This window comes from Lipotes vexillifer, unplaced genomic scaffold (genome assembly GCF_000442215.2).
Source record: "Lipotes vexillifer unplaced genomic scaffold, Lipotes_vexillifer_v1.1 scaffold858, whole genome shotgun sequence".
Classification (NCBI taxonomy): domain Eukaryota; kingdom Metazoa; phylum Chordata; class Mammalia; order Artiodactyla; family Lipotidae; genus Lipotes; species Lipotes vexillifer.
Genome location: NW_006788467.1, coordinates 1,124,814 through 1,140,138, shown reverse-complemented (window position 1 = coordinate 1,140,138; position 15,325 = coordinate 1,124,814). Strand labels below are relative to the sequence as shown.

Below are 15,325 nucleotides of genomic sequence, written 5' to 3'. Positions count from 1 at the left end.
TCCTGCTGACGCGCCAGCAAGCCCTCGCAGCGGGGACTTGATGAGCACGGTTTCTCAGCAAAAGTCAGAAACAGCACCATCAGAGACTGTCATCACAAAGAAAGGTAATAACCGAAGCCTCTCAATTTATAATGGATTTAATAAAGCCAAGGGCTTAATAAGTGCTCAATATTATTATTATCACACTTATCTTTTCATTGAATGCATGCAAATTTCAGTGGGAATCACAGCATTACACATTGTTTCATGAATTGCTTTTATCTCTATGTAATAAATAGCAAACATTTTCCTATGTCATCATGTACTCTGACACGACATTAGTTCTAATGCCTACACTACTGTTTTAGGGTTAGATGAGTGATCAGTGGTATCAAGTCTCTGTGTAGGCTTCTCTGTCCTTCTCTTTTCCCCGAAATCGCAAGAGAGCCACATCAGCTCCGGGCACGAGGGCCCGAGGGTAACTTCCAAAGCAGAAAGGAAAGAGGGTGAACATAAGAGCTTTCAAGCGTCTCTCTTTATCAGGGAGGAAAATAGCCCCAGATTACACCAGTCTCCCCCACCCCCAGTGGGTCTCCTCTTATATGTCATTGACTAAACCTGGTTGGGGACCTAGGCTGGGAAAACAGCATCTGAAACGTTTGGCTTTTTTCTCAGGAGATGAGCACTACTAGTAAGGAAAAAGGAAGGTGGAGAAGAGTTGTGTAAGCAATCGACCATGTCTGCCATAATCTAAATCACAGACTTGCTCCCCTCCAAGACACTTGCAATTTATGCCCCTCCCTCCAGCACAGTATGAAAGTGTCTGCTTCCTCATACCCTTGCCAATGCCGGGTATTGTCATTCTTTTCATGTTACTCAGTTTGATAGACAATTAATGCATCTTATTATTATATTAATTTGCATTTCATTGATTACTGATGAGATTAAACATTTAAAGATGTTTGTTGCTTTCTTTTCTTTTTGTTAATTTTCTATTGACATCTTTCCTTTGTTTGCTGTTGGGATGTTCATCATTTTCATTTTAAGAGATCTTCATGTATAGGAGACGTGTGCTTGTATACCAGGCACAATTCTGGATACTTCAAAATATTAAATCAGTGAATACTCACAACAACTCTGTGAGGTGTGTATCTTAATAATCTCGATTTACGGATGAGAAAATTGAGACACAAAGAAGTTAACTAACTTCCTTGAAGTCTCTCAGCTAGTAAGTCGTAAAGCTCGGATTTGAGTCTGGGCAACTAACCCCTAAATTACACCATCTCTCAGGCATTACAGATTTTTCTCAATTTCTCATATGCCTTTAATGATCTGTGAGACTAAGATTTAGTCTTTTTCTCTCAGATTCACACATCTCATCATGGTACCCAGTAACACTGTATGGAGGCAAAGTGAATTCTTTTTTTGATAACTCAAAATTTAGTGAAATGATATACTGGGTCATATGGTAGTTCTATTTTTAGTTTTTTGAGAAACCTCCATAACATTTTCCACAGTGACTGCACCAATTTACATTCCCACCAACAGTGTACAAGTGTTCCTTTTTCTCCACATCCTCTCCAACATTTGTTATTTGTGTTCTTTTTGATGATAGCCATTCTGAGAGGTGTGAGGTAGTATATCATTGTGGTTGATTTGCATTTCTCTGATGATTAGGAATGTTGAGCATCTTTTCATGTGTGATATCATATGATATTTGTCTTTGACTTACTTCACTTAGTATGATAATCTCTAGGTCCATCCATGTTGCTGCAAATGGCATTATTCCATGCTTTTTTATGGCTAAGTAATACTCCATGGTATACATGTATGACATCTTCACACCGGTCAGAATGGCCATCATCAAAAAGTCTACAAACAGTACATGCTGGAGAAGGTGTGGAGAAAAGGGAACCCTCCTACATTGTCAGTGGGAATGTAAATTGGTAAAACCATTGTGGAGAACAGTATGGAGGTTCCTTAAAAAACTAAAAATAGAACTATCATATGAAGTAGCAATCCCACTCCTGGGCATATATCTGGAGAAAACCATAATTTGAAAATATACATGTACCCAATGTTCATTGCAGCACTATTTACAATGGCCAGGACATGGAAGCAACCTAAATGTCCATTGACAGAGGAATGGATATGGTCAAATTTTTTAAAAAATTCTGTCTGTGTTTGAAAAGTTGAAAACTGCATATATCCTGCAGCTATTGAGTACAGAGTTCTCTTTTTCTAATTTAATTTATTTTATGTATATATATATATATATATATATATATATATATTTATACAGCATGTTACAGAGTTCTCTTTATATCTGTTAGATCAAATTTGTTAGTTGTGTTGTCCAATTTATATCCAGGTTCAGGAAACTTCTCTGTAAAGGGCAAGATAGTAAATGTTTTAGACACTTGGAGCCATATGGTCTCCGTCACAACTACTAACTCTGCTATTGTAGTGTAAAAGTAGCCTTAGAAAATACATAATCAAATGAGCATGCTGTGTTGTGTTCCAATAAAACTTTTATATGGTCACTAAAATTTGAATTTAATATAATTTTCATACATAACAAAATATTCTTTTGATTTTTTAATTATGTAGAAATGTACAAAGAATTATTACTTCACAGACTGTACAAAAACAGACAGTAGGCCATATATGCCTCACATTCAAACTTTGACATTTCTTATTCTATATCCTTATGGACTTTTTAATGTACAATGTCAACTTATTCAGCAGAAGTATGTTTAAATTTCCTGAAAGGGTAGAATAGCCTCTTCACTCCTTACAGTTTAATCCATATTTCTTTTTTCTGAAATAACTGTGTCTTTTTTATAGTTCTCAGATTTGCCTTTATATATTTTGAGGATATGATTTTAGATACTTACAAATTTAGAATTGTTGTATCTTCATGGGGAATTTAACTTTTTATCAGTACACAATGACTTTTTATTCTAGGTTTCTTTTTTACTCTAATGTTGATTTTGCTTGTATTTTTATAGCTACATCAGCTATTTAACTTTAACTTTTCCAGTATAACTTTTCCCACACTTTATTTTACTTTCTATGGTTTATGTTTAAAAGTGTGTCTTGTGAGCAGCATATAGGTGCATGTTTTAAAAATTAGACATTTTTGTGTTTTAACTGGAAGTTTTAAGCTATTTATTGCAAAACAGATATTTTCTGAAAATGTCTTTATGTTGTCCTCATTCTTGAAAAATGATTTCACTGGGTGTAGAATTCTAGATTGACAGGTATTTTCTCTCAGTATGTGGACAATAATTCTTCATATTTTTCTTGCTTCCACTATTGCTGTTGAAAAGTTGGCTGTCAGTCTAATTGTTGTTAGACAATCTAACTGCCTTTAAAATATTTTCTTTTTTATTATAATATCAATATGACTTAGCTAGGGGTGGATTTCTTTTTATTTATCCAAATGGGAATACATTGGGCTTCTTGAATCTGTAAATCAGTATCTTTCATTCCTTGTGGAACTTTCTCAATATTATCTTTTCAGATATTGTTTATCATCCATTTCTTTCTCTTCTTCTTCAAGAATTCCAATTAAATGTGTATTAGAGAGCTTTTACCTCTCTTTCATTAATTCTGTCACATTGGCTCTCTGAGCTTCATTCTAAATAATTTCTACAGGTCTATCTTTCAGTTGTCTTTTAATGCTCTGGAAATACAAATAGGTCCAAATTAAATCTTAGGGCAATGGAAAGGCTTAGCTAAATATATCTGTCTTCTTTGGTTCCCCTGATTAGTTGAGTCTGCATCTTAAACCAAGATCCATGCCCCAATGCACATTTCATGGTCTGAATCTAAAGGATCTTCCCGGAGGCAACAGTCCTTTACTACATTTTTTGCAATTTTTTTCTCAGTCTGAGTTTACTTCATCATCGAGGCTTGGCAACACTGGCAAATTTTGCCTGGCAAATAATAATGAGATTACTCATTATTATTCATACAAATGGAGTAAATCTACCTTTACTCCAGAGGTAGAGGGATTGAGATAATATTTACAGGGTTCCATGAGGGTTTCTTCAGTTCTATCTTCCTGTTCTAATTGAATGGGGGTGGGGAGGGGTTGAGAGGGGAATGTGTATCAGATGATTATCAATGTAGTAATTAAACTGTACAAATCCTCTCCATATGAGAGGCCAAGGATATGCTTGATTGGTAATGTTCTCCAGATCCAGGGCTGAAGAAAGATGTTTCCTGTGACTGAAGAAAAATGACAAAATCAGAGGAATGAAGAGTTAAAATTATACTCTATTATACTAGAATATAATAAGTCAAAAAAAGGAATCTAAAAATTTCAGAGATACACAGGAGAAAATAGAGGCTTTGAAAACCAGGGTACAGGACCCCAAATCTGGAATCTAGGGAGATGTAAGCAAGACCTAAAAGTGTACAGAAATTGACAAGAATGGGTATTGTGCCATGGAGAGTGAGTTGTGTATGCACGTGTATGTTTTGTGGGAGGTGATGGGAATCCAGCCAAGGTTCAAGTACCAAGATTTAGATATTCATAACCTGAAATTTTTGCTTCTTGAGAAATAGTATAATTGATGAATACCACTTAGAATTTCTCTGTGTCTGAGGTAACCTACACTGTATTAAAACTTAATGAATAATTCTACATGTGATATTATAGTTATATTGTTGCATTTGATTTTTTTAATTTTTTTTTTAATTTTTAAATTTTTGTTGGAGTATAGTTGATTTGTTGTATTTGATTTTACTTGAACTTCCACAGGAAAAAGTCAGAAAAATCAGTCATCAATGGCACATAAAAATGAAAGCCATGAACCTCCCCCAGAAACAATTCAAACAGTAACTCCTGTGGAGGTTCCCTTTGGCACCTGGTTTACAACTACACCTCAAGGAAATCGGATTGGCACCAAAGGATTAGAAAGAATAGCAGACTTGCCCCCACTTTTATCCTTTAAAGCCACAGATCCTGTCAATGGAACGGTATGGCAAACTATTACAAATTTTTCTAAATTGTTAGGGTTCTGAAACAACACATGGAGGAATACCTGTCAAATAATAAATTTTCAATAACTATTTGTTAAGTAGTGGATGTATGGATGAATGGATGGATCCATCTTTCCAAATCTAAAAATATTGTGTGGTTCATTTGACCAGTGTAGTGTATCATGAAATATTAATTCTTGAAGTGAGAGACAAATCATGAATTTTCTATTCCACTTTTAAGACATATGATTAATTATATCCTATATTTCTTTATGTTGAATGTATTTGTTTATATGTCTTATCTTCTAGAAGTGAGGGGTTCTGATTTATTCCTACTTTTTGTGTGTACCTGACATGAATCATAGAAATTTGTTCATGATCCTTGACTTCAAATAATTTATGGTATATTTAATGAGATTCCCACATTAAATAACTCAAAAATTCAACACCACCACAAAGCAACTATAAAAAAGATTTTATTTATAACTTAAGAAAAAGTGACAAATGAGTGGTATAGTAAATAACGGTTTTGTTTATCTGTCAAGCAGATGTGAAATTGAAACCCCTGGGATGCACAATAGCATTTTCTATAGGCTTTCTGTTAGGGGTTTTGCATACATTCTCTCATTCAGGCCTCACACCAGTGTATATTATACAGATGAGGAAGCTGGGCCTCAGCAAGCTAAGTAATGTAACCAGGAAGTGCTGGAGCCAGGTTTAGAACCAGTCGTTGAGACTAAAAACTGGGCTCTTTCCATTCCTCAGCTATTCCTCTAATATCTTACGTGGAGCTTTGCAGCACCCTCTAAATCTAACAAGACAAAGAATTTCCTGCATGCCTTATTTCTGGTTTCTGGACTTCCAGCACTTGTTTACAACCACATGCTGATAGTCGAAAGCAAAATGTCTGCTTGCTCTTGAGATAAATTCCTTTATCTAACCAAATGCATTTTCCTTTCTTCTTCAGCCTACTTCTGAAATAGTTTCATAATCTCTTACATTGCTTGCTAGTTCTCTGTTGTGAGACTCAAGATACATATCATCTCAGGATAGTTTTTTTTTTTTTGGTGACTTCAAATGACTCACTTTAATTCAGCCCTGATACAGATTATTTGGCTTAATATGCAAATTTGATTAATATTTCTTAGTTAATGACACTCAATTTCCTTTACTGATACCTAGCACCATTATGGAAGCACAAACCAAGATCCAGGAGCCTGGATTCAAGCATAGACACCCAACAGTCAAATAGCAATCACAATAATAGTAATAATATTTATTGAGCGCTCACTGTGTGCCAGTCACTGTTCTTGGTGTTTTCCACATCCTAACTTGTTTAATTCTCACGACAAACTATTGTTGTTTCCATTTTACATATGAGTCAACTAAGCTACAGACAGGCTAAATAATTTTTCCAAGATCACACAGCAGGTGGTAGATTCAGAATGTGGACCCCAGGTTGTATTCTAGGTCTCATATGCTTAACTATTATGCAAATAAGGGGCGGTGATCATATGAAACAAAATTGAGAATGGATGTGTGTTTTCATGATATCTGACATGAAGTATCACATTTTAGAGGAGCGCCACTGACCTTGCTGTGAGGCAGTCATGGGTTTGAACCCCAAGTCACACCTCTTACTAGATATATGACTTTGGTTGTTTCTAATCTAGTATCTTTACTCCTAAAATAGAAAGAATAGTCATTACCTAAAATAGTTGGGAAGATTAATACCAGATTTAGCACCATCAGGTGTTCAGTAAATATTCTTTCTATTGTGTTCTTGCCACCACTAAAAATAATGATTATCTTACCCTATGGTGATCAGAAAATGTCAATGTTATGTGGTGTTATAAAACGTTGGAATAATTCTAAATAATAATTTGCGAATATCTAAACTAGATAGGGAATTCCCTAGCGGTCCAGTGGTTAGGACTCTGCACTTTCACTGCCAAGGGCCCAAGTTCCATCCCTGGTTGAGAAACTAAGATCCCACAAGCTATGTGCCACAGCTAAAATAAATAAATGAGTTAAAGAGCTAGTATTTATCATTGCTAACTTGATGACCAATTAAGTGTGAATTACTTTACCAGCATTATCTCATTTAATCCATATAACATCTCTGAGGAATACTAGTGTTGGCTCCATTTTGCAGGTAAGGAAACTAGGGCCCAGAGAAGGTTAGCAACTTGCCTAAATCACTCAGCCAGCTGTGGAACCAGAATTTGAACTCAGGCAGCTTAACTGCAGAGTCCATGCTCTCAGTCACTGCATTCTACAGCAGTATTTCTTGTTATACACATTCGATAGATAGATAGATAGATAGATATAGATAGATAGACAGATATACATATCTATATCTACCACTGGCTGAGAGTGCCAAAGATAAGAACTTAAAATAATGATCAGAGTGCACTTCTCTCTTATAGTGATTTCTGCCTACTATAAAAAGATAAAAATGTAATTATGACCTACTCCCAAAAGCCCTAGACACTTGAGTCAAAACATAGCTAGCAAACTCACTCTCATATCCATCTGGACACTTCAGTGCAAATTGTGTCCCTTACAGTTAGGACAGTATAAGTTAGAAAGCACTCAATGATTTAAAAATATGCATTATATAATTTTAATACATTGTTGACAGTTGGGGTCTCCAGAAGCAAACACTGAAATGAAGTTTGTGGTACAAGATATTTATAAGGGCCACCATTTGTGAAAGGAATGGGGAGAAAGCAGGATTGGACAGAGGAGAAGCTGAGCTGTGATACAGACCCCACAAAGCCTTGGTTAACTGGCAGGAGCTCAGAAGCCAGTGTCATCTGTCCCAGTGTCCCAAGTCTGGGAGCAGGAACCATATCGGTGTACTCCTGCCTCACTCAGTCACTGGACCAAGTTCACCTGGATCAATGTGAGTCAGGCAAAGCATCTCTCTGCAGCTGAGGCAGATGCTGGAAGAGCTGACATCTGGAGGCTTTTTGCCAACTTCAGTCTACACAGCTGGGGAGCAAATCCTGTCTTGAAGGAAGATCTGGGCTATGCATCTCCATGCCTGCCACATCTTCACACACACACACACACACACACACACACACACACACACACACACACACAGCTGGGGGTTTAGAGCTGCTCTGGTGAACCATTTAGCTACAGGATACAAAGGTCTGAGTGTTCTTTCAGACTGAAGTACTTGCTAGGACTAAATGAATGTTTTCTGTGTTTCTTACTCTAGTCCACATACTTAAAACCCTTCACTACTGATTTGCCTGCCTCGGGATAAAGACTGTATCCTTAATATGCTTAATAATCTTCCCAGTTTGGTCCCTCACTCCTAACCTTGCTCTCACCACTCTGCCCATTGCTCCCTGGGATCCTTTGTGTCCAGCACCCCTTTCACCCATGCTGCCCCCCTGCACTGACACACAAAATCCAAGCTCTGGCATTGTTTCCTCAGGGGAGACCAGACCACATCAGAACCCTCACTACAGACACCAGTGGTCCCTTGCTTATCTTAAACCTGTAGTTTCCAAGGGAGCAGGACCTGGGACAATTTTCCTGGACATACCTGGGTCAGATCAGTCCTGACGTTAACTTTTTACTCACAAATGTGTGACCATGGAAGAAGCACCAGTTCTGAAGTCAGACGGTCTTAGTCCAGCATCAGCTCTGGCACGTGCTGAGTGACCTGCAGCAAGTTTCTTAACTTCTCTAAGCCTGAATTTCCTCATCCATAAAATGGGGATATCATTGCCTGCCTCCCAGGACTGTTATAAAGATTAGATCAAGTAGATGAGATAAAATTTTTACTTCTAAATAACCAGGATTTTGATGGTAATCAATGGGGTGTAAAAATAAGCACACTTGGGATTAACAACCTGACCAAATGATGGTGCTCTGCCTTTGTATGTTCAGGTTATGACAACTCGAGAAGACAAAGTGATCATTATTGAAAAGAAAGATGGTACTCGGGTAGTGGATCATGCTGATGGTACCAGAATCACAACCTTTTATCAAGTTTATGAAGATCAAATTATTTCTCCGGATGATCAAGAGACAGGTAAGTTTTTTCCTTTCTTTTAAAAAAATTCTTCTTTTATATTGGAGCGTAGTTGATTAACAATGTTTTGTTAGTTTCAGGTGTACAGCAGAGTGATTCAGTTATACATATACATGTATCTCTTCTTTTTCAAATTCTTTTTCAAGTAGATGACAATATTCTATGTCTTTACAATAAGATAGGTAGAAACCTCACTGATTTTTGAAAATACACATAAGAAAATAATTTTTTTGAAGAATTCATGTCAGCCAAAGAATACTCACACAATCCAAATGAGGCCCTTTATTATGATCTTTATCCTCAGCTGACGTGCAAGTGGTAACAGCTCTAGTTGGCTGATGGATAATAATAGTGCCTTTTCCATTTTTACCACTAAAAACTTACAGCCTGGATGGGTAGCAACTAAAAGTTAATAATCATGACTCAACTGTCCTGCACATTAGATCTCAGACCTGTTTCCTTTGATCCTTAAGGAATCTAATTTGCATACATTGGTGACCTCAGGTAGGTCCTCCTTCAATTCTTTCTGACAATTCTCATTATCAGAAAGGTGATATAAGAGAAAAGCCAGCAGCAGCTACTAATGAACCAGAGTCTTTCATATTATCTAGAAGCCTACCACCCTTCCTAAGCTAAATTTAAAAACGATTTTTAAATAAAAATTATTCCGACTCACTTTTCTTTAATTCCAGAGTTTAAATGCTTCATTGCCAAATTAAATGCAACAAATGGGCAAGTGACTGGAAAAAGAGGAACCTTTCCACCCTGCTAGTTAGAGTGAAAATTAGAAGAGCCACTTGGGTGGGCAATTTTTAAATATCTGGTAAATTGAAAATGTGCATATCATACAATACACTAACTCTACTTCTGGGTATATATAGAAAGACACTCTTATACATTTGAACAAGGAAACAGGTATAGGGGTGCTACTTGCAACACCAAGTTTAATATTAAAATATTGGGAAAACAAATGTCCATCAACAGTGGAATAGAAATATAAAATGTGGTACATGCTTACAAAGGAGTACTATATAGCAATTAAAAGGAATGAAGTGCACACATACATGCACCTGTTTACACATGCACATATATATCAAGATGGCTAAATGTCTCAAAACATTGTTAAGTTAAAAATTCAGGTGTAGAATGATACATAGAGTAATATATAACTTATGCAAATTTAAAGTACACAAAATACTATATGTTGTTTTTGATACATACATTTATATAAAAGTATAAAAATGGATTGTGAGAAAAAGGAATAAACCCAGAGATAAGGAGAGCAGTAAACTTCAACTTTATCTGTATTTTTCTCTTATGTACATATTAAAAATGAAGCAAATATGGCAAAATATTAACAAGTGTTAATTTTGATTAGTGAGCATGAATAGTTAAATTATATTTTGTGCTTTTCCGGATGTTTTCAATTTCTCAAAAAGAATGGTGAGAACAAAAGAGCACACTAAATTAAGAGATATTCTGGAAATATGACTGCATTGACAGAGAGTAGCCCGTACTCCAGCCCCATGGGGTGAGTTCTCAACACTGGATCTTGACTTCGAGTCCAGGTAGCCAGGAGGCAGGAGCACAGTCAGAGTCAGCCGGCAGACATGTTCCCTATGTGTGCGTCCTATCAGACCTGCTTCCCTTGCATTTGCCCACAGACGAAGGTCCTCAGAGGATCACCAGGCAGGTGAAGTGCATGCGGATTGAAAGTTCACACTACGCCACTGTCATCACCAACTGCGAGGACAGTAGCTGCTGCACCACCTTTGGGGATGGGACGTCTATCATCGCAAAGCCACAGGGAATGTACCAGGTGGGTTTGGGGGAGGATGAGGGGTGCCAAAGGTAAGTGTCAATTTGACTAAGAAAACCCACTCCTCGGGGGGCCGTGAACAGTCCTGCCACATATACGACTGTTGCTCTCTTGTCTCAGTGGATCTGAGAACACACTTCTCAATCTCTTTTCATTTATTCACCTTGTTTTTACAATCCATTCCAGGAAGACATAGTCCTGCTTGTCTTTAAATTCTTGGGTATTTGGGGATCAAGCTTATAAACCATAGTGTATTTGCTGGGGATCCTTTATGTGGTAGGTGATGGGCACCGTGGGTGTTAGAAGCATTCAGTGCTGGCCTGTCCCTACCAGACCAGCTTCACCTCCTGCCACCTCTTATTCATTCTCTCTCTCCCATCCTTCCCACCTCCAGTCTGTCCCCACTCTACCTCACGTCCCCACAGGATGGAAGGACAGCTAGCCCAGCTGAAGCACAGCTTTGTCTTTGGAGGGCTGGGGAGGAGCACTGCTAGAAACTCCTCTGCCTCCTTGCATTTCCCCATTAAACACAATCACCCGGGTTCAGCCTGCAGTCCCTTCAGTCTTAGAAGGATTTGCCTTTGCCTTTCCACTTGCTGGAGAAGGAACACAAGTGCCATGGTGTCACATCTAAGGTCATAGGATACTGAGAGCTCAAATCCAGAAGATGATGGACAAAGACCTCAGTGACACATGTTTGTTTCTGTGAAAGCTGTTGAAGCCAGTTTATCCCTCCCATCTCTCCCGATAATGTTATCCTACCCCCTCTTTACCCTGTGCAGATCCTTGTGTAGCAAGGAAGGTACTGAAAGCGAGAGAAGACTGTGAAATGTTGCAGTTGGAGAAGGGGGTGCTTTTTTTCCTATATAGCATTCAGAATATCCAATTTTTTAGGCAGCATCCATATGCCAGTATCATATGTCCTACCAGATATGATAAGACTCTCTTAAGATGCTGTGATGAGGCCTTATTTTTATCATGGCCCCAGACTCTAGTTGTTACAACTATGGGGGCAAAGGAATTTTAGCACCAATGACAGTTACCACTGAACGAAGAGATGTAACAAAAAAGAGATCCAACTTGGAGACCTTCAGTGCCTGACACTATTGTATAGCCGCTTGTTTGCCCAATCTCCTGAAACGCAGACTAAGGAAGGATCAACCTTGATTGCTCCTTATTGAGAAACACACATATCTTAGTTCCCAACTGGAAAAAAAACCTCTAAGTTTAGCTGTACCTATTTTGTAATTCTGTGGTTTTATAGAATTGAAAGCTGGCATTCAAAAATACCTTCTGCCTGTCCTCTGTTGGACTTGGCACATTTGTCATTTATTTCCTCACTCACCAGCATGAGAACATTGGGCAGTGTGATGAGGGAGGCCAGATTTTAGGCAATGTATGAAAGGGAGAGTAGAGCTTGATATTGGCCACTATTGTACCTTGGCAGCACTAGAAAGATTATTCAAAACATCAAAAAGGAGGTGGGTGTAACAATTGTTATCTTCTATGATTATAATGTGCCACAAGTGGGGGTGGGAACATCCACCCAGCTGGAGGATTTCAAGAAGACAAGATGACAATTAATGGGTCTGTTATCTCCCATGGGAAATCTTTCTCTATCCCTGGGTTTAGGAACTAAAACCATTTTCTCTAGACCAGAAGACCTACTGTCTTTCCGGGGAAAGGTGTGTCTGTGTATGTGTGTGTGTGCTAGACTAAGCTTTTGACTACTCTTCTATACCAGTCTGATCCTGACTCCTTTGGGGGAAGATAGAGAAAGGTAAGAAGCATTCTTAGGAATACTACTGAAAAGGACTTTAAAAGTCCTTGTCTTTATCAGTACTACCACAAACAAACATCATAATGGAGGGTGCCTTGTCCTCTACTCAGTGTGTGAAATCAGTTGAAAGAGGCAAATTTATAGTAAATTCTGAGCAGTATAGGTATGTAAAACCATGAGAATTTTATTTGCTAACATACATACATACATACATGTATGAGTCATTGCTATATTTTTCATGTTGAGTCTCTATGCTTCAGCACAGCTGTTTCTCCAGATTAACTTCCTAGAAGGCAGAGCATCTCCTTTTTATAGGTTTTCTTTCTGGCTCTTCTGTATGGTTCCTTCACCTATGGTATGTCTTAATTATGGAAGTTATAGGCCATCTTTTTCTGTCCAGAGCAGCTCTCAGTAAATTACAGAGTCAGTCTGACAGTTTGGATCCATTTTGATGAGGACCTGTGGAGGCTGGGAAAATTGAAAATTTAACCAGCCACGAGTGCCTACTCTAAAATGCGCCTGAAACCACAGAGAAGCCTCAGAACTCATCAAGGTCCAGTGGAGTTCTCTGGGCCTGGGGAATGGTGAAGAGTCAATATGAGAAACTTCCAGAAGGGTGGAGTAAGGACTTCTGAAAATCTACTCTCCCTAAAAACAACTAGAAACCTGGAAGTATTGTCAAAATCAACTTTTTCAGAAGTCTAGAAATTAACCAAAGGATTAAAATATTCTGAGGATTGTTTATTTAAAGACAAAAAAAAGAAAAAAAAGACTGAATCTTGGGAAGAACAGCAAAAATTGTGGTGATTTCACTTGCCATATTCCCCTCCCCTCCCCCAGCTCCATGGTAGCCTTGAAAATCAATACTCTCACATGCAAAATAGCAGTGAAAGCCAGCAAGCCAGCAGCCACTGAAAGAAGAAGAAAAGATTTAGAGCTCCACAAAATATTGTCAGTGTTTGAGCTGTCTGGCCGTTCCCTGGAAACACCCACTCACATGGGTTGTCTTTATTTGATCTGACTCAGAGCTCACTCCCTAAAAACAGCCTTTTCCCCAAACAGAGGTAATTATTTAACATTATAGCTGTCGAAGTGGCAATAACAAACAAGAGGCTGAACAAAAGAGTTTAAAGGAAAAGAAGGGGAACGAGAAGTCCACAGAGGGCTTTCAAAAGCTCTGACGTATTCCCTGGAATCTGGAAGCCATACTCAAGTGCAGGGCTGTGTCCACGCCCATAAAAGAAAGCCCTGATCTTTCACTCTTTCTGATCAAGAGGCTCTGCACAAGCAGGGAGTGAAGCTAAGGTGGAATTACAAACTTCCTGCTAGAGCATTGAAAAAAATATGTCAATATGCAAACGGAGCCCTCAGCAGAAGCTGAAAGACATATTAGTGTAAAATACTAAAGAAAATATCTGCCCAGTTATGAGCAGACCTCTAAGCAACCAAACAAATATGTTAGGCCCACTCTTGACAATAAATACAAACTTTAAAAAAATAGTTCAGGGAAATCACGGAATAAACAGCAACAACAACAAAGCAACAATAACAAGCCCTGGGGAAACGATCTAATTTCCAGAGTTGTACATTATACTACTTGAAATGTCCAGTTTTCAACAAAAAATTATGAGACATGGGAAAAAGGTAAATTATGACCCATAAACAGGGATGGGGAAGGAGGAAGCAATCAATAGAAACTACCCCTGAGGAAACCCAGACTTTGCACTTAAATAGACAAAGAAATTTAAGTCAGATGTTATGTTTAAAAAACTGAGAGAATCCTTGTGTAAAGACCTAAAGCAAAGTATGAGAATGGTTTTTCATCAAGTATAGAATATCAATACATATAAATTATTTTTTGTAAAAAAAGAACCACATAGAAATTATGGAGTTGGAAAGCATAATAACTGTAATGAAAAATTTACTAATGAGGCTCAACATCAAATTTTAGCTGCCAGAGGAAATAATCAGCAAACTTGAAAATAGGTCAGTTAAGATTAACCAATCTGAGGAAGAGAGAGAAAAAAAAATGAAGAAAAATGAACAGAGCCTCAGAGACCTGTGGGACACCATAAGGCATACTAACACATGCATAATGAGAGTCTGAGAAGGAAAAGAGAGAAAAGCAGAAATATTATTTGAAGAAATAATGGCTTAAAACTTCCCAAATTTGATAAAAACTGTCTATACATGCAAGAATCTCGACAAACTTCAAGTAGGATAAACTCAGAGAGATCCACACCTAAACACATCATAATCAAACTGTCTAAGACGAAGAGAGAATCTTGAAAGTAATGAGAAGAGACTCATCAAATATGAGGGATCTCCAATAAGAGTAATAGCTGATTTCTCATCAGAAACTATGAAGTCTAGAAGGCAGTGAGATGACATATTCAAAATGATTAAAGAAAAAGATCATCAACAGAAACTCATTCAGTAAAATTATCCTTCTAAAATGAAAAAATCAAGATAGTTCCAGAAAAACAAAAACTGAGCGAATTCATTGCTCTTAGACATCCCCTACAAGAAAATCTAAAGGGAATCCTTCAGGCTGAAATGAAAGAACATTACACAGTAACTCAAATACACACAAATAAATAAAGAGCAATGTTAGAGGTAACTATATAGGTAAATATAAAAGACAGTATACATATATATATTTTTTTTTTTTTTTTTTTTTTTTTTTTTTTTTTTTTTT

The 15,325-nt window shown here is 37.5% G+C and overlaps 1 protein-coding gene across 1 annotated transcript in view; it reads left to right on the top strand.

Moving 5' to 3' along the window:
* SPAG17 (sperm associated antigen 17) overlaps positions 1-15,325 on the top strand; it is a 227,316-nt gene that overhangs the window by 148,582 nt on the left and 63,409 nt on the right. The window contains exons 28-31 of the mRNA XM_007461630.1: positions 1-104; positions 4,751-4,968; positions 8,884-9,028; positions 10,693-10,847. The exon at positions 1-104 is cut by the window's left edge and continues 74 nt beyond it. Of these exons, the coding sequence (XP_007461692.1) occupies positions 1-104; positions 4,751-4,968; positions 8,884-9,028; positions 10,693-10,847 (622 nt within the window). The remainder of the gene's footprint in view (positions 105-4,750; positions 4,969-8,883; positions 9,029-10,692; positions 10,848-15,325) is intronic.